The sequence below is a fragment of the Corylus avellana genome, chromosome ca10, assembly GCF_901000735.1.
Source record: "Corylus avellana chromosome ca10, CavTom2PMs-1.0".
NCBI lineage: Eukaryota > Viridiplantae > Streptophyta > Magnoliopsida > Fagales > Betulaceae > Corylus > Corylus avellana.
Genome location: NC_081550.1, coordinates 1,346,009 through 1,361,619, shown reverse-complemented (window position 1 = coordinate 1,361,619; position 15,611 = coordinate 1,346,009). Strand labels below are relative to the sequence as shown.

At 34.1% G+C, this 15,611-nt stretch overlaps 1 protein-coding gene and 1 pseudogene across 1 annotated transcript; both read right to left on the bottom strand.

Moving 5' to 3' along the window:
• Window positions 1-8,602: 8,602 nt before the first annotated feature.
• LOC132163274 (beta-glucosidase 12-like) lies at window positions 8,603-12,465 on the bottom strand. Its single transcript, XM_059573497.1, has 13 exons — window positions 12,296-12,465; window positions 12,127-12,196; window positions 11,673-11,731; window positions 11,448-11,523; window positions 11,273-11,350; window positions 11,069-11,156; window positions 10,437-10,686; window positions 10,145-10,260; window positions 9,663-9,880; window positions 9,391-9,422; window positions 9,187-9,289; window positions 8,993-9,092; window positions 8,603-8,888 (listed from the first exon to the last, which is right to left on the bottom strand). Exons 1-13 carry the CDS (start codon window positions 12,452-12,454, stop codon window positions 8,720-8,722), a joined length of 1,518 nt encoding a protein of 505 aa, XP_059429480.1. The 5' UTR covers window positions 12,455-12,465; the 3' UTR covers window positions 8,603-8,719.
• Window positions 12,466-13,582: 1,117 nt separating this feature from the next.
• The window catches only part of LOC132163725 (beta-glucosidase 13-like), an 11,821-nt pseudogene continuing 9,792 nt past the window's right edge, over window positions 13,583-15,611 (bottom strand).

Genomic DNA, 15,611 nt, shown 5'->3' with positions numbered 1-15,611 from the left:
TTGCTGAATTATCCTCTCAAGCAATTTCACTAGCTAGCCCTTTTTATAGAGATTTTAAATAATGGATAATTATGGATCTTTATGGATTATGATTTAAAATTATGATCATCTTCTGTTTATTTGAACTAGATAATATCCAGTTATTTAAAATTATGATCTTTATGGATTATGATTTAGAATTATGATTATCTCCGTTCATTAAATGAACTTGGATAATATGTAGTTATTTGTAATATATAGCAATCAATAAATAATGATCCTTAATTGATGTGGATCTTTATGGATTATGATTTAAAATTATGATCATCTCCGTTCATTAAATGAACTGGGTAATATTCAGTTATTTATAATATATAGCAATCAATAAATAATGATCCTTAATTGTTGTGGATCTTTATGGATTATGATTTGGAATTATGATCATCTCCAGTTCATTTGAACTAGATAATATTCAGTTAGTTATAATATATAACAATCAATAATTGTTGTGTATCTCAATCCATAAATAATTCCTGACAACTTGCCTTTTTTTTTTTTTTTTTAGTTTTCCCTGTTTATTAATTGAAATTTAGTTTAGTTTCCTCTAATATAATATAATTGGATTCAAACTTATAAATTTAAGATTTTAAGTTGAGTGATGTGATGTGATCGATTTCCCATTATATATATATATATATATCATTAGAAGATTCCCAGAGATGCTTAATTATCCTCTCAATCAATTTCACTAGCTAGCCTTTTTTATAGAGATTTTAAATATGGATAAGGATTGATCTATTTATTATGATTTAGAATTATGATCATATTCAGTTCATTTAAACTAGATAATATTCAATTATTTATAATATACAGCAATCAATAAATAATGGATAAGGGTTGATCCTTAATTGCTGTGGATCTTTATGGATTATGATTTAGAATTATGATCATCTCTAGTTTATTTGAGTTCATTTGAACTAGATAATATCCAATTAGTTATAATATACATCAATCAATAATTGAGTATGTACACAAACAATATTCACATTATTCAAAAGAGCATAAAGATGGAGAAGAAATTATATTTTTAGTTTGTTGATTGGAATTATATGGGCATCGTCATGTCTATTTCTCGAGGAATTTCTTGAACCAACGAGCTGAATGCTTAGGGTATCTTTCCTGTCCGTTCTCGTAGTCTACATAGTTGATGCCAAACCGAACTATATAACTTGAATCCCATTCGAAGTTGTCCGACCATGCAAAGTATCCTTTAATATTTACGCCTTTTCTGTTAAAAAAAAAAAAAAGAAAAGAAAAGGAAAAGAAAAGGTCAAAGCCAATAAGATACACTTTTGGTGTTGGAAATTGATAGAAGAGATATAGTGATTCATCCAAAATCTAATAATTGTTTTTCGTGCCACGTCAAAGTGTAACTGTATTTATTTATTTTTAATGACGATGAACCATCTAAAGCAGGGCAACTTTATGTATCTGCCCTTGAACGATAAATCTCAAACCTGTGTAACGCGCCCCTTCATTCGAATTGGTTAAATATGGCTTTGTTAGGGGTGTGGATCCAATGAGTTATTTGCATTCAAGGGGATTCAAACCTTAGAAATGACGTATGCTATCAAGTCTTCTTCAGTTAAGACAACTCATTTGAGTTAAAGGAAAAACATGTATTGACAAGCACTTACTTAATAGCCTTGCGAAGATACCAAAGATGGCTCTCGTAATAATCAATTCTTTGGTTGTCCACAACGGCTTACTTAAGCAACAAGCTGGCATTATTTGCCTCATCAATCCATACAATATATATAGCTGTAGATATTTAGATTCAAACTAATGACCCAATATTTCCCATTAACTTATGTGAAAATATATAATTGAAAAAACAAATTACCATTCTCGGTAATGTAGATTAGTGGATTATGATACTTCTTCTTTGTGTAAAGCAAAGATCCAGCAATCCTCTAGGATAGACATGGAGCCAATCTGAAGCAGCCTGCATCCGATGTAGAGATCAATGGAGGGTCATTATTTGAGAATTTGCTTATAAACCCTTTCTTTTGTGTGTGTGGGTAAGGTCAATAAGACCAACAAATATTACATGTCTTTTACTGCATGTGGACGTTTTTACTTTCAATATACCAAAAAAGAAATGTAGATTTATTTAGCACATACCGTAGCACCAATGAGAATCCTGTTGCATTGAGCTGCCACAACAAAAAAACACGGTCTAGTTATAAGTATAGATCCACAAGAAACATATAAAAATTGAGTTGAAGAAATTAATGCATATAAGAAAACTTTGTTAAATTAATTTTGAATACAATAAATTCCTCCAACGTTTTTTATCAAGATTGGTTCAAAGTGTTGTATGATCTACTTACTCGAAAGATTAGTCCAATAATCTGTCAACCAACTTGCATTTCCAGAATTATGGTGAGGTGCGTTGGTTGCATAATTGGCAGTATAGTAGTTTATTCCTATGAAGTCAAATGACCCTTTTACCAGCTTCGTTTGCTTTTAGGTGAACTTGGGCAATCTGTTTCCTACCAGAGACTGCATGCTATGGAGATAATCACCATTTGTCAAGGGGTCCATAAACCTTTAGGAAACCATGGAATATATTACAATTTAAAGGTATAATTTGATCATTTCAAGTTACCCAAATATAAAAAAATAAAAAAGGATTTTTATAGGTTAAAGGGTGGCTTTCAACCATTCAATCCCATTTGCAATTTTTATTCAAATTAATTAACATTAAAAAACAATTGTAACAAATTCTACAAATACAGGGTCCAATCAAACAAATTAAGCAGAAGTTACCATCCAAGCATGAAATCAAGGGCACGTAGCACGGCATTACGATTGTGCTTGGCATCGGAGAATGGCACCATCCAGTGGCTCATTAACGTAATCCCTATAATGCCTTTTTGTGCGGTCTAGCTCAATCGGCTATGGACCACGCCTTATGAAGCAAAAAATATATATTGGTTAAGAAATTCTCCCAATTATGCACAGGTAAAGTAAAAAGACCAATTTGTTTTTGTTACTAATAAGAAGATGTTAGCTAGTCATGTACTTTTCTTCCAAAGTAAGTGGCTGTTTTTATGGTTTTCTCTTCAATTGCATTTGTGCCTTCCAATTGCAGTTTTTTTTTTTTTCCATTTTTTTTTTTCATTTTTAATGAATAGGCCAGTTTTTCTATTGACACACAATATGTAAGATAACTCTCACCCCCTCAGTTCTTCATATGGTTACTTGAGAAAAGTCATATATGATCACATTGATCGGATACGTATCGAACAGTTCAAAATTTATCTGGACAGATAGAAATTTATTAAATAGGTGGCTTTCTACCATAAACAACCAGAAAATGAGTGCACCCCAATGATGAGTGTATTTTAACAAAATTCCAACCATGGCAGCCACTGAACCCAATCACTCGGTTTGGAACTACTAAAACACATTAAATACATTTCAATGGTACGAATTTACTACTTCCGTTTGACCATCGGTTTGGGGATGATAAGCGGAACTGAAATTGAATTGTATTCTATTGATCAAGCCAAAAATAGTTTTTCCAAAATGAGCTTGTGAAAGCTGGATCACGATCACACACAACGGTTTTTGAAATTCCATGCAACTTGAAGATATTTTCAAAGAAAACTAGGGCCACAACAGGGGCTGTATATGGATGTCTAATTGGAGTAAAGTGGCTGTATTTTGACAATCTATCGACTACTACAAATATGGTTGTCTTTCCCTTGGAAGTTGGCAGCCCATCTATGAAATCCATAGAGATGTTGGTCCAAATCGCCTCCGGAATGGGTAAAGGTTGCAATAGTCCATTGGGTTGAGTAGTAGCGGCTTTGTGTTGTTGACACACATCACATTCTTGTATGAAACTCCGAATCTGACTCCTCATTCCAGCCCAATAAAAAATAGACCTGATTCTGTGAATTGTTTTGTGGAAGCCCTCATGGATGCTAGAATGGTATTCCTTAATAATCATAGGTATAAGAGGAGAGTTTCCATCAAGGTATATTCTCTTTTTGAAATATAGTAGCCCTCCTTTGTACTCCCAAGGCCCTACGTCCTCCTCAATCTTCTTCACTAACTCTTGCAATTGTGGCTTGGAAGCAATCTCTTCTTGAATGGGCTCTAACCAAAGCGGTATAGGATGAGAAATGACAACCAACTCTCTGTATTCCGCTCTCCTAGAAAGTGCATCTGCTACCTCATTTTCCACCCCCTTCTTGTACTCAATCGAAAAATCATACCCTAGCAATTTAACCAACCATTTATGTTGTGCTGTAGTAGTGATAACTTGTTTCCATAGGTATTGCAAACTTTGGTGATCGGTGCAAATAATGAAATGGTTGCCCAATAAGTACGGTCTCCATTTTTGTACCGCTGTGACTAATGCAAGCATTTTCTTCTCATAAGTTGATAATTAGAGCTTTAGCCCTTGTAAAGTTTGGCTGAAATAAGCAATAGGTCGCCTCTCCTACATTAAAACAGCCCATATACTACTTCCAGATGCTTCACACTCAACTACAAACCCCCTTAGAGAAATCGGGCAACACTAAGACTGGAGCTCGAGTCATGGCTTTCTTCAACTCCTCGAAGGCATGCTCCGCTAATTGTGACCACCCAAATGCATCCTTTTTTAAGAGTTGAGTAAGGGGCCTTGCTATTTCTCCAAACTTCCTAATGAATTTTAAGTAATGCCCCATTAATCATAGGAACCCCTGTAAAGCCTTTGTATTTTTTGGAATAGGCTAATTCATCATGGACTCTATTTTTTTGGGGTCCATGATTACCCCTTTTTGCTGATCATGTGGCCGAGATATTGCACTTCTTCTAACCCAAATTGAGATTTCTACCTCTTTTCAAACAACGTGTTTTCTTGTAATATTTATAATACCCTATTTACATGAATAAGGTAATCCTTCCAATTCACACTATAAATTAATATGTAATAAAAAATTAAAAAAACAAAAACAAAAACAAAATTACGCAACAAATTTGGAAAAGATGTCATTCATGTGTGCTTGGAATGTTGATGGTGCATTATGAGCCCGAATGGCATCACAAGGAATTCGTAGTGCCCTTGATGAATTCGGAATGCTATCTTTTCTACCTCTCCGGAGTGCATCCTTATTTGACGGTAACCTAACCTCAAATCCAATTTAGAGAAGAATTGTGCCTCATGTAATTCATCCAAAAGCTTGTCGATCACTAGTATAGGAAATTTGTCCTTGATTGTGATATTGTTTAAGGCCCGATAATCGACACACATGCGCTACGAACAAGAACAATCGCTTTTCTTCTCTAATAAGACCGGTGATGAGTATGGGCAAGTGCTAGGCCGAATCACCCCTGACTCCAATAAGCCCGAAACTATCTTCTCAATTTCATTCTTTTGATAGTGAGGATACCGATATGGACGTACATTGACTGGACCTGCTTTTGGTTTGAGTGGAATCCGGTGGTCATGTTGTCTCCTAGGAGGCAAGCCCTGAAACTCCACAAAGATTTCTGCAAAATTGTCTAATAATTTACGCAAGTCCGGGTTATCTGAGCTAAGACCACCTTGGGAATTGAATTGCCTAGATTTATTGAGAACAAAATGAATCCCAGCTGCTGATTTTGAACTTCCTGCCAAATTCCCTTAGAATCCACAAACCTATTCCTAGCCTCCTAGGTATGGTCAATCCCTATAACTCCACTTCTTTTCCCTTCCATGTGAATTTCATATATAATTTAGCAAAATCCCACATAATTGGTCATAACATCCGTAACCATTGAGCCCCCAATACTGCTTCACAATTCTCCATGGGTAATAAAAAAAATTCCATCACAAATTCAGCATCGTTTATACATACCTAGACTCCAACACAACGTCCCTCACTACGGATTCTCTCCACATTTGCTACAGCTACTTCAAAACATTCTGTTACTTTTGATCGCAGATCCAATCGTCTGGCAATGCCGGTGCCCAAGAAATTGTGCGTCGAGCCCGTATCCACCAACATCACAACTCCACCTCCTTTACACTGTCCCCGTACCCGCATCTGGGGTGTTGAGACTCCCGTCAAGGCGTACTGATTGTGTTAGAATATATTATTTCCTTTGTTAGAATATTTTATATTTCCGTTATTTAATTTGTAATGTAGGGTTTATTTCTTTCCTTATGTATTTTAGGGTTTAATTTGGGTTTCTTGGTCACTACTCATTGTCTCTCTATAAATAGAGAGTTATGTAATATTGATTGATATAGTGAATATACAAGATGTAGCCCATACGTCTCTATCCGCTTCCGCTCTCTTTTCTTTCTCTTATATTTTAGTATTTTATATTTTATATATATTTTAACATAGTATCAGAGCTATTTTTAACATGGTATCAGAGACACGTTTCTGTTTCTGTGGCTTTCAATAAAAGTCTTATGATGTTTCTATCGTGTTTTCTAGCATTCTCTTCTGATGATCTCTTAATTTTGTTGTGATCCACGGCTTTATTCATTGGCGAATCTTGGCACAATGCGGTTTTGGCCCTTCACGGGAATTTTAACGGCTAGTTTTCGTTCTCCGGCCTCATTGTCAGTTGCGGCTTGGCCCTTCACCGGATTCTTTTAGTGGCTTATCTACGTTCTCCGGTATTTCTGCGGCCGTCACTTTCAGCCTTTCTCGTCTTTGTTATTGGCGAACCCTGGCACAATGTGGTTTGGCCCTTCAAGGGATTTAATGACTAGTTTTCGTTCTTCGACCGTCATTGTCAGTTGCGGCTTGGCTCTTAACCAGATTCTTTTAGCAGCTTGTCTCTATTCTCCAGTATTTCTCCGGCCGTCACTTTCAGCCTTTCTCGCCGGCATTGTCTTGATCCAACCATCGACTTCAGATGCCTTCAATTTATTCTCTTTTCCAAACTCAAGCTTACACCTTGAGTTTGAAGGGGGATGTTAGAATATATTATTTCCTTTGTTAGAATATTTTATATTTCCGTTATTTAATTTGTAATGTAGGGTTTATTTCTTTCCTTACGTATTTTAGGGTTTAATTTGGGTTTCTTGGTCACTACTCATTGTCTCTCTATAAATAGAGAGTTATATAATATTGATTGATACAGTGAATATACAAGATGTAGCCCATATGTCTCTATCCGCTTCCGCTTTCTTTTCTTTTTCTTTTATTTTAGTATTTTATATATTTCCAACTGATTGAAATTTCTGGAGTGTCCCCTCCGTCAGCTATGGGTTCTAGATCTGCCCTTGCCCAATCGTCTTCTCAATCCTCCCCTTCTTCCGGGTAGATGCCATTGATCAAGAAAAGCTTCTTGCGACGATGTCCTAGTCAGAACTTCTCATCACAATTGAAGCATAGCCCTCTCTCGCGTCTTTCTTTCATCTCTGTTTCAGTGAGCTTCTTGACGGGTGGACTGTTGTTAGGTGAGGGAGATGAAGCTTGATATGAGCTTTGTGACTGCAATGGCTTATGTTTAGAGTCATAGGAAAAAGGTGATTTTTTTGAGCTAAAAGACGTGCTTCATACAGATGAGCCAGCCCCACAGCTGCAGTTAAAGTTGATGGCCTGGAAGCTTGAACTTCGGTTCTAATATTTTCTTTCAGCCCACTTGCAAAACATCCCACCTGATGCACTAGGGAAAGTTTTCCCACTACCAAGTAATTTTCCAAATTGACATTGATATTCTTTAACACTACCAGCCTGTTTCAATTTTGAGTGATCTCCATATATAGAAATCTTCAAATTGTGTAGGCCCAAACCTAACATACACGGCTTCTTTCAAATTTTCCAGTGAAATATTTATTACGTCCTCCTTAAAAATATGGCTTAACATTACCTTATTCTGCTTTTCGGTACGTTGAAATTTAAAATATTACTCAATCCGACAAATCCAACTAGTTGGATCTTCAGTCCCATCATAGCGTAGAAACTCTAATTTAGCCAATTTTGAATTTATTGACCCATGCGATGTGCCAATGGCCCCCTTATTTTTGCCAGATTTAGAGGAAGACGACTCTTCACTACTCATCTTTTCGGACAGTACCCCCTTAATCTCTGCACTTACCCCTTGAATTACTTCCTTCATGAGTTGTGCACTCAATCCGTGAATTAATTCTTGCATATCGCGAATCTCAGACCCCAGCCGTTCCAACCATTGGACTGACATGTCTGGCTCTGATACTACTTTGTTACGTGCTCGGGACTCCGAACGTGTAATTGGTTTATGAACTGAAAATTTATAAGGATTGCCCTTCCTTGACTTCCCTATTGTAGAGAAATTAAGGAAAAAAAAAAACAACTCTAGCGGTACCTCCTTGGTTAATCAATCAGAGGAGCTTGTGTTTCTATAAATATAAACATAAAGTTTGAACAAATTCTTGACTACCTTTTATTCCATAGCAATGCAGTATTTAAAGACTAAAATTACAGCAGAAAATATAGTCCAATACGTAAAAGGACTTTACACTGACCTATGACTCTTAAAGCAACAAAGGTAAATATAGTCCAATACGTAAAATGAGTTCGGACTACCTAAGACTCTTAAAGCAATAAAGATAGTTTGACTTAACGTCAATGAGACCCACTCCTAAAGCAACAAGGATAATTAAATAAAGTATGCTACGTGACAAACCCATCAAATAGCAATAGTGACAGACACAACGAAACCTAATCGAAATAAATGACTACTGCACTGCACACACACTCTATTTCTTCAAGAAGCTTTTGAACCAATGGGCTGACAGTTTTGGATGTCTTTTCAACCCGTTCTTGTAATCCACATAGTACATACCAAATCGAAAGGTGTAACCATTAATCCATTCGAAGTTGTCCGTTAGTGCCCACGCAAAGTATCCTTTCACATTAACTCCATGCCTATACAAAAGAGAAAACCCAAATAAATTTAAATTTTGTTGAAAACTCATATATATATATATATATATATATAAAGAGATAGAGTGTGTAGTTAAAGCACTTACTTGATAGCTTTATTAACATACTTAAGGTGGTGATAGAAATAATCAATTCTATGCTTGTCCACAAAGGCTTCCTCCAGCGACAATGAAGCATCATCAATTCCTGTGATATGGGGATCATCTTAATTAATTAGCTTTAAAGGAAATATAAGTACCATATTATATATTCTTAATTATGATATTGAGAATTTAATTACCATTCTCGGTGACGTAAATTAGCGGATTATGATACTTTCTCTTTGTGTATAGCAAAATATTGTGTAATCCTCTCGGATACACATAGAGCCAATCGGAAGCAGCCTGCAGCATATATATATATATATATATAGGCAAATTAGTACAATATTGTATCTTCAATTAAATTAAGTACATGGAAAGGGATTGATTTATTTGGTACACACCTTTGGACCAATGGGAATGCCATTTCGCTCGTCTGCAGCCACATCAAGTCAAATTCTTATTAGTTTCATAACCAATTATAATCATAATATCAAAAGAAATACTATATAGTAAACTGTTATACGACTATTATATAATTTGATGAGTGACCATGAAATCAAATATTTAATCAGTACTTGTTAAAACAAATTAAGTGCTAATTTTTACTTCAACATCAATTTAATTATATGGCAATCGTAAAACATCGAGCGTTGAGTTTGTAGCATGTACTTACTTGAACGATTAACACACATATCTGTTGTGTGGCTTGGATTTACAACATTGCGTTGAGGTGCATTGGCTGCATAACTAGTAGTGTAGTAGTTCAATCCAATAAAATCAAACGACCCATTTAGAATATTGGATTGCTCTTTTGAGAACTTGGGTAATCGGTTTCCGACAAGAGATTGCATGCTACGTGGATAGTCACCATTTGTCAAAGGGTCCATTAACCTACAATAATTTTACTATAAAATTATTCACAAGCTAATGTGATAATCTACAATGAGTTTCTTTTAAATAGATAATAAAATAAAATTTTGAAGCTTCGGGAATTCTATTCCCTCTATTTGAGGGATCGTAGTGCCATATTGCTGTACCCTTATGTTCTCTATTTTTTTATTTATTAGGTTTTCAATAAAGCTTACTCATATATATATATTGTAATAAAAAAATAGTAAAATATCACCAAAAAAAAAAAATTGAAGGATCATTTACCATCCAAACACGAAATCAAGGTTTCGGAGTGCTGCATTACGATCTTCCCTAGTGTTAGAGTATGGCTCCGCCCAGCTTGCTACTAGCACTATCCCTATACACCCTTTTTGTTTTGCCTACAAATATTTAACATTTTAGTGGCATGAAATAGTAGTTGGATAAAAGTGTGGTAATTCACATTATTTATGATTATAATATGAAATAATTTTCCATCACTTATCTATAATTGACACATGGTGAATATTATTTACGATATACAATAAACATTTTGATTTCAATTTATATATAGAACCTGATATTTTTGCCTGTACACTTCAACGGCGGTTGCATGAGCAAGAAGCTCGTGGTGTATCACCAAATATGGCTCCGTGCTAGAATTTCCGGCAGCGCAATTATTCCGATCAGAACATCGACCTGGTGCAAATGACCCGCCTTCATAACCACTTAAACTGTAAGACGTTGGCTCATTTATGGTAACCCAGTTCTTCACTCGATCACCAAATTCGTTGAAGCAAAGCTCAGCATAGTCCCGAAAATCATGGCTTTTATTTATACAAGAATAAACAACAACAAAAAAATTTATTCAGAACTTGACTTGAGACTGCAGTTGTTTAAGAATTGCTTAAGTTCAGTTTTAATTGAAACTAAACTGACCCTTTATTTCATAAAGGAACATAAGAGACATGTATTCCAATCCTAGTAAATCCAAATCCACTTTCAACTAAAAATTCAAGCTTGATCCACTTATTTATAATTAATTCGAGCAAGGAAATTTTTAAGTTCATTCAATTATATGATCTGTAAGGCTAAACCAATAAATGAAACAGAGTCCAACTTAAAACAATGATCGTGATATTAATAATATGTGAAAGTCCGTTAATGAGGTGAATAGAGAACCATTTTTATAAGTAATTCGTGACTCACACAATTTGAGGACTTAAGAAACCGCCATACTCATCTTCTAAGGCTTGGGGAAGATCCCAGTGGAAGAGTGTCACAAAAGGCTTTACACCTGCATTCAATTATATATACTAATTAACTATAGATCGTAAATCATGAGCACATATATCTATGATCTTTGCCATTATAAAAAAAAAAAAATTAAAAAAAAAAAAGAATATATATGACCTTTGGCTAGGAGCTCATTGATGAGGTTGTTGTAGTATTTAATTCCTTCCCTATTCACACCCCCACTTAGCTTTCCATCTGTCACAAAGGAAGATGTTGCATATTTTTTTTTTTTTTTTGTATGAACTTTTATGACAAAGAATGGATTGATGCAAATGAGAAATGGGAAACTTACTTGGTAAAACTCGGGACCATGAGATTGACAATCTGTATCCATCTAAACCCATTTTCTTCATAAGGTGAACATCTTCCTGTATCATAAATAATTTAGAAAATATTAAATGTTAAAAAATTATCAAGGGTATATATATCTTTGAAATTAATTGACAACTAGGAGTTAATGTGAGTTACTTAATTTTCTTTCTTTCTTTTATAATGTGCGTGCACCATGGTACCATACCTTGTAGCGGTGATATTGATCAACAGCTACATCTCCAGTACTGTGATCCGTTATCTTACCTGCAATTTCATTGCAAAATATATAGTATTTAGATAAGGAGTTTTCTGCTCTAATAATTGAGGTCATAATTAAATTAACTAAAAATATCAAATATGCCTCACCACCATACTCCATAATATAGACAACTAATGTTGTAGTTTGAAGATTTTGACTTGAATATTCAGTTACAAAAAAAAAAAAAAAAAAAAAAAGGGAGTTAAACAATTCTGATTGCCTTTCGCGTTTAAAAGAAAACCCCTTTTTGGGTGTTTCTCTGCTTAGGTTTGGGGGATATATATATCTTTTTGTTTTGTTATTTTTTTTTTTCTCCTTTTGAGCGATTAATCTATTCCACACAATATCTATAACATACGTATTTGTAAGTCAATATTTCATTTAATTTGAGAAGAGACACCTGGATATGTATGGGTGTAAGTGTCCCATATAGATGCCCCTTTACCATCTTCTTTTGCAGCACCTTCAAACTGGAATTACAAACAACACACATCATCATGCATATATATATATATGCTTGAGAAATGTCAGAAAAACTATATATATATATATAGAAATCTGGGGCATACCTGATAAGACGCTGATGCCGTCCCAAAAATGAAACCTTCCGGGAAACTGCTCCGGCTGAGCGAAGCAGTACTGTAATGGTTTGGTCTAACAGCAATGGTGTTTGTCAATGAGACATGAAGAACTAAAAGACCCAAAACTAGGTACCTCTCGAATGCCATGCGTTCCGCTTTTGCTGAATTATCCTCTCAAGCAATTTCACTAGCTAGCCCTTTTTATAGAGATTTTAAATAATGGATAATTATGGATCTTTATGGATTATGATTTAAAATTATGATCATCTTCTGTTTATTTGAACTAGATAATATCCAGTTATTTAAAATTATGATCTTTATGGATTATGATTTAGAATTATGATTATCTCCGTTCATTAAATGAACTTGGATAATATGTAGTTATTTGTAATATATAGCAATCAATAAATAATGATCCTTAATTGATGTGGATCTTTATGGATTATGATTTAAAATTATGATCATCTCCGTTCATTAAATGAACTGGGTAATATTCAGTTATTTATAATATATAGCAATCAATAAATAATGATCCTTAATTGTTGTGGATCTTTATGGATTATGATTTGAAATTATGATCATCTCCAGTTCATTTGAACTGGATAATATCTAGTTAGTTATAATATATAACAATCAATAATTGTTGTGTATCTCAATCCATAAATAATTCCTGACAACCTGCCCCTTTTTTTTTTGTTTTTTTTTTTTTTTTTCGGTTTTCCCTGTTTATTAATTGAAATTTAGTTTAGTTTCCTCTAATATAATATAATTGGATTCAAACTTATAAATTTAAGATTTTAAGTTGAGTGATGTGATGTGATCGATTTCCCATTATATATATATATATATTCATTAGAAGATTCCCAGAGATGCTTAATTATCCTCTCAATCAATTTCACTAGCTAGCCTTTTTTATAGAGATTTTAAATATGGATAAGGATTGATCTATTTATTATGATTTAGAATTATGATCATATTCAGTTCATTTAAACTAGATAATATTCAATTATTTATAATATACAGCAATCAATAAATAATGGATAAGGGTTGATCCTTAATTGCTGTGGATCTTTATGGATTATGATTTAGAATTATGATCATCTCTAGTTTATTTGAGTTCATTTGAACTAGATAATATCCAATTAGTTATAATATACATCAATCAATAATTGAGTATGTACACAAACAATATTCACATTATTCAAAAGAGCATAAAGATGGAGAAGAAATTATATTTTTAGTTTGTTGATTGGAATTATATGGGCATCGTCATGTCTATTTCTCGAGGAATTTCTTGAACCAACGAGCTGAATGCTTAGGGTATCTTTCCTGTCCGTTCTCGTAGTCTACATAGTTGATGCCAAACCGAACTATATAACTTGAATCCCATTCGAAGTTGTCCGACCATGCAAAGTATCCTTTAATATTTATGCCTTTTCTGTTAAAAAAAAAAAAAAAGAAAAGAAAAGGAAAAGAAAAGGTCAAAGCCAATAAGATACACTTTTGGTGTTGGAAATTGATAGAAGAGATATAGTGATTCATCCAAAATCTAATAATTGTTTTTCGTGCCACGTCAAAGTGTAACTGTATTTATTTATTTTTAATGACGATGAACCATCTAAAGCAGGGCAACTTTATGTATCTGCCCTTGAACGATAAATCTCAAACCTGTGTAACGTGCCCCTCCATTCGAATTGGTTAAATATGGCTTTGTTAGGGGTGTGGATCCAATGAGTTATTTGCATTCAAGGGGATTCAAACCTTAGAAATGACGTATGCTATCAAGTCTTCTTCAGTTAAGACAACTCATTTGAGTTAAAGGAAAAACATGTATTGACAAGCACTTACTTAATAGCCTTGCGAAGATACCAAAGATGGCTCTCGTAATAATCAATTCTTTGGTTGTCCACAACGGCTTACTTAAGCAACAAGCTGGCATTATTTGCCTCATCAATCCATACAATATATATAGCTGTAGATATTTAGATTCAAACTAATGACCCAATATTTCCCATTAACTTATGTGAAAATATATAATTGAAAAAACAAATTACCATTCTCGGTAATGTAGATTAGTGGATTATGATACTTCTTCTTTGTGTAAAGCAAAGATCCAGCAATCCTCTAGGATAGACATGGAGCCAATCTGAAGCAGCCTGCATCCGATGTAGAGATCAATGGAGGGTCATTATTTGAGAATTTGCTTATAAACCCTTTCTTTTGTGTGTGTGGGTAAGGTCAATAAGACCAACAAATATTACATGTCTTTTACTGCATGTGGACGTTTTTACTTTCAATATACCAAAAAAGAAATGTAGATTTATTTAGCACATACCGTAGCACCAATGAGAATCCTGTTGCATTGAGCTGCCACAACAAAAAAACACGGTCTAGTTATAAGTATAGATCCACAAGAAACATATAAAAATTGAGTTGAAGAAATTAATGCATATAAGAAAACTTTGTTAAATTAATTTTGAATACAATAAATTCCTCCAACGTTTTTTATCAAGATTGGTTCAAAGTGTTGTATGATCTACTTACTCGAAAGATTAGTCCAATAATCTGTCAACCAACTTGCATTTCCAGAATTATGGTGAGGTGCGTTGGTTGCATAATTGGCAGTATAGTAGTTTATTCCTATGAAGTCAAATGACCCTTTTACCAGCTTCGTTTGCTTTTAGGTGAACTTGGGCAATCTGTTTCCTACCAGAGACTGCATGCTATGGAGATAATCACCATTTGTCAAGGGGTCCATAAACCTTTAGGAAACCATGGAATATATTACAATTTAAAGGTATAATTTGATCATTTCAAGTTACCCAAATATAAAAAAATAAAAAAGGATTTTTATAGGTTAAAGGGTGGCTTTCAACCATTCAATCCCATTTACAATTTTTATTCTAATTAATTAACATTAAAAAACAATTGTAACAAATTCTACAAATACAGGGTCCAATCAAACAAATTAAGCAGAAGTTACCATCCAAGCATGAAATCAAGGGCACGTAGCACGGCATTACGATTGTGCTTGGCATCGGAGAATGGCACCATCCAGTGGCTCATTAACGTAATCCCTATAATGCCTTTTTGTGCGGTCTAGCTCAATCGGCTATGGACCACGCCTTATGAAGCAAAAAATATATATTGGTTAAGAAATTCTCCCAATTATGCACAGGTAAAGTAAAAAGACCAATTTGTTTTTGTTACTAATAAGAAGATGTTAGCTAGTCATGTACTTTTCTTCCAAAGTAAGTGGCTGTTTTTATGGTTTTCTCTTCAATTGCATTTGTGCCTTCCAATT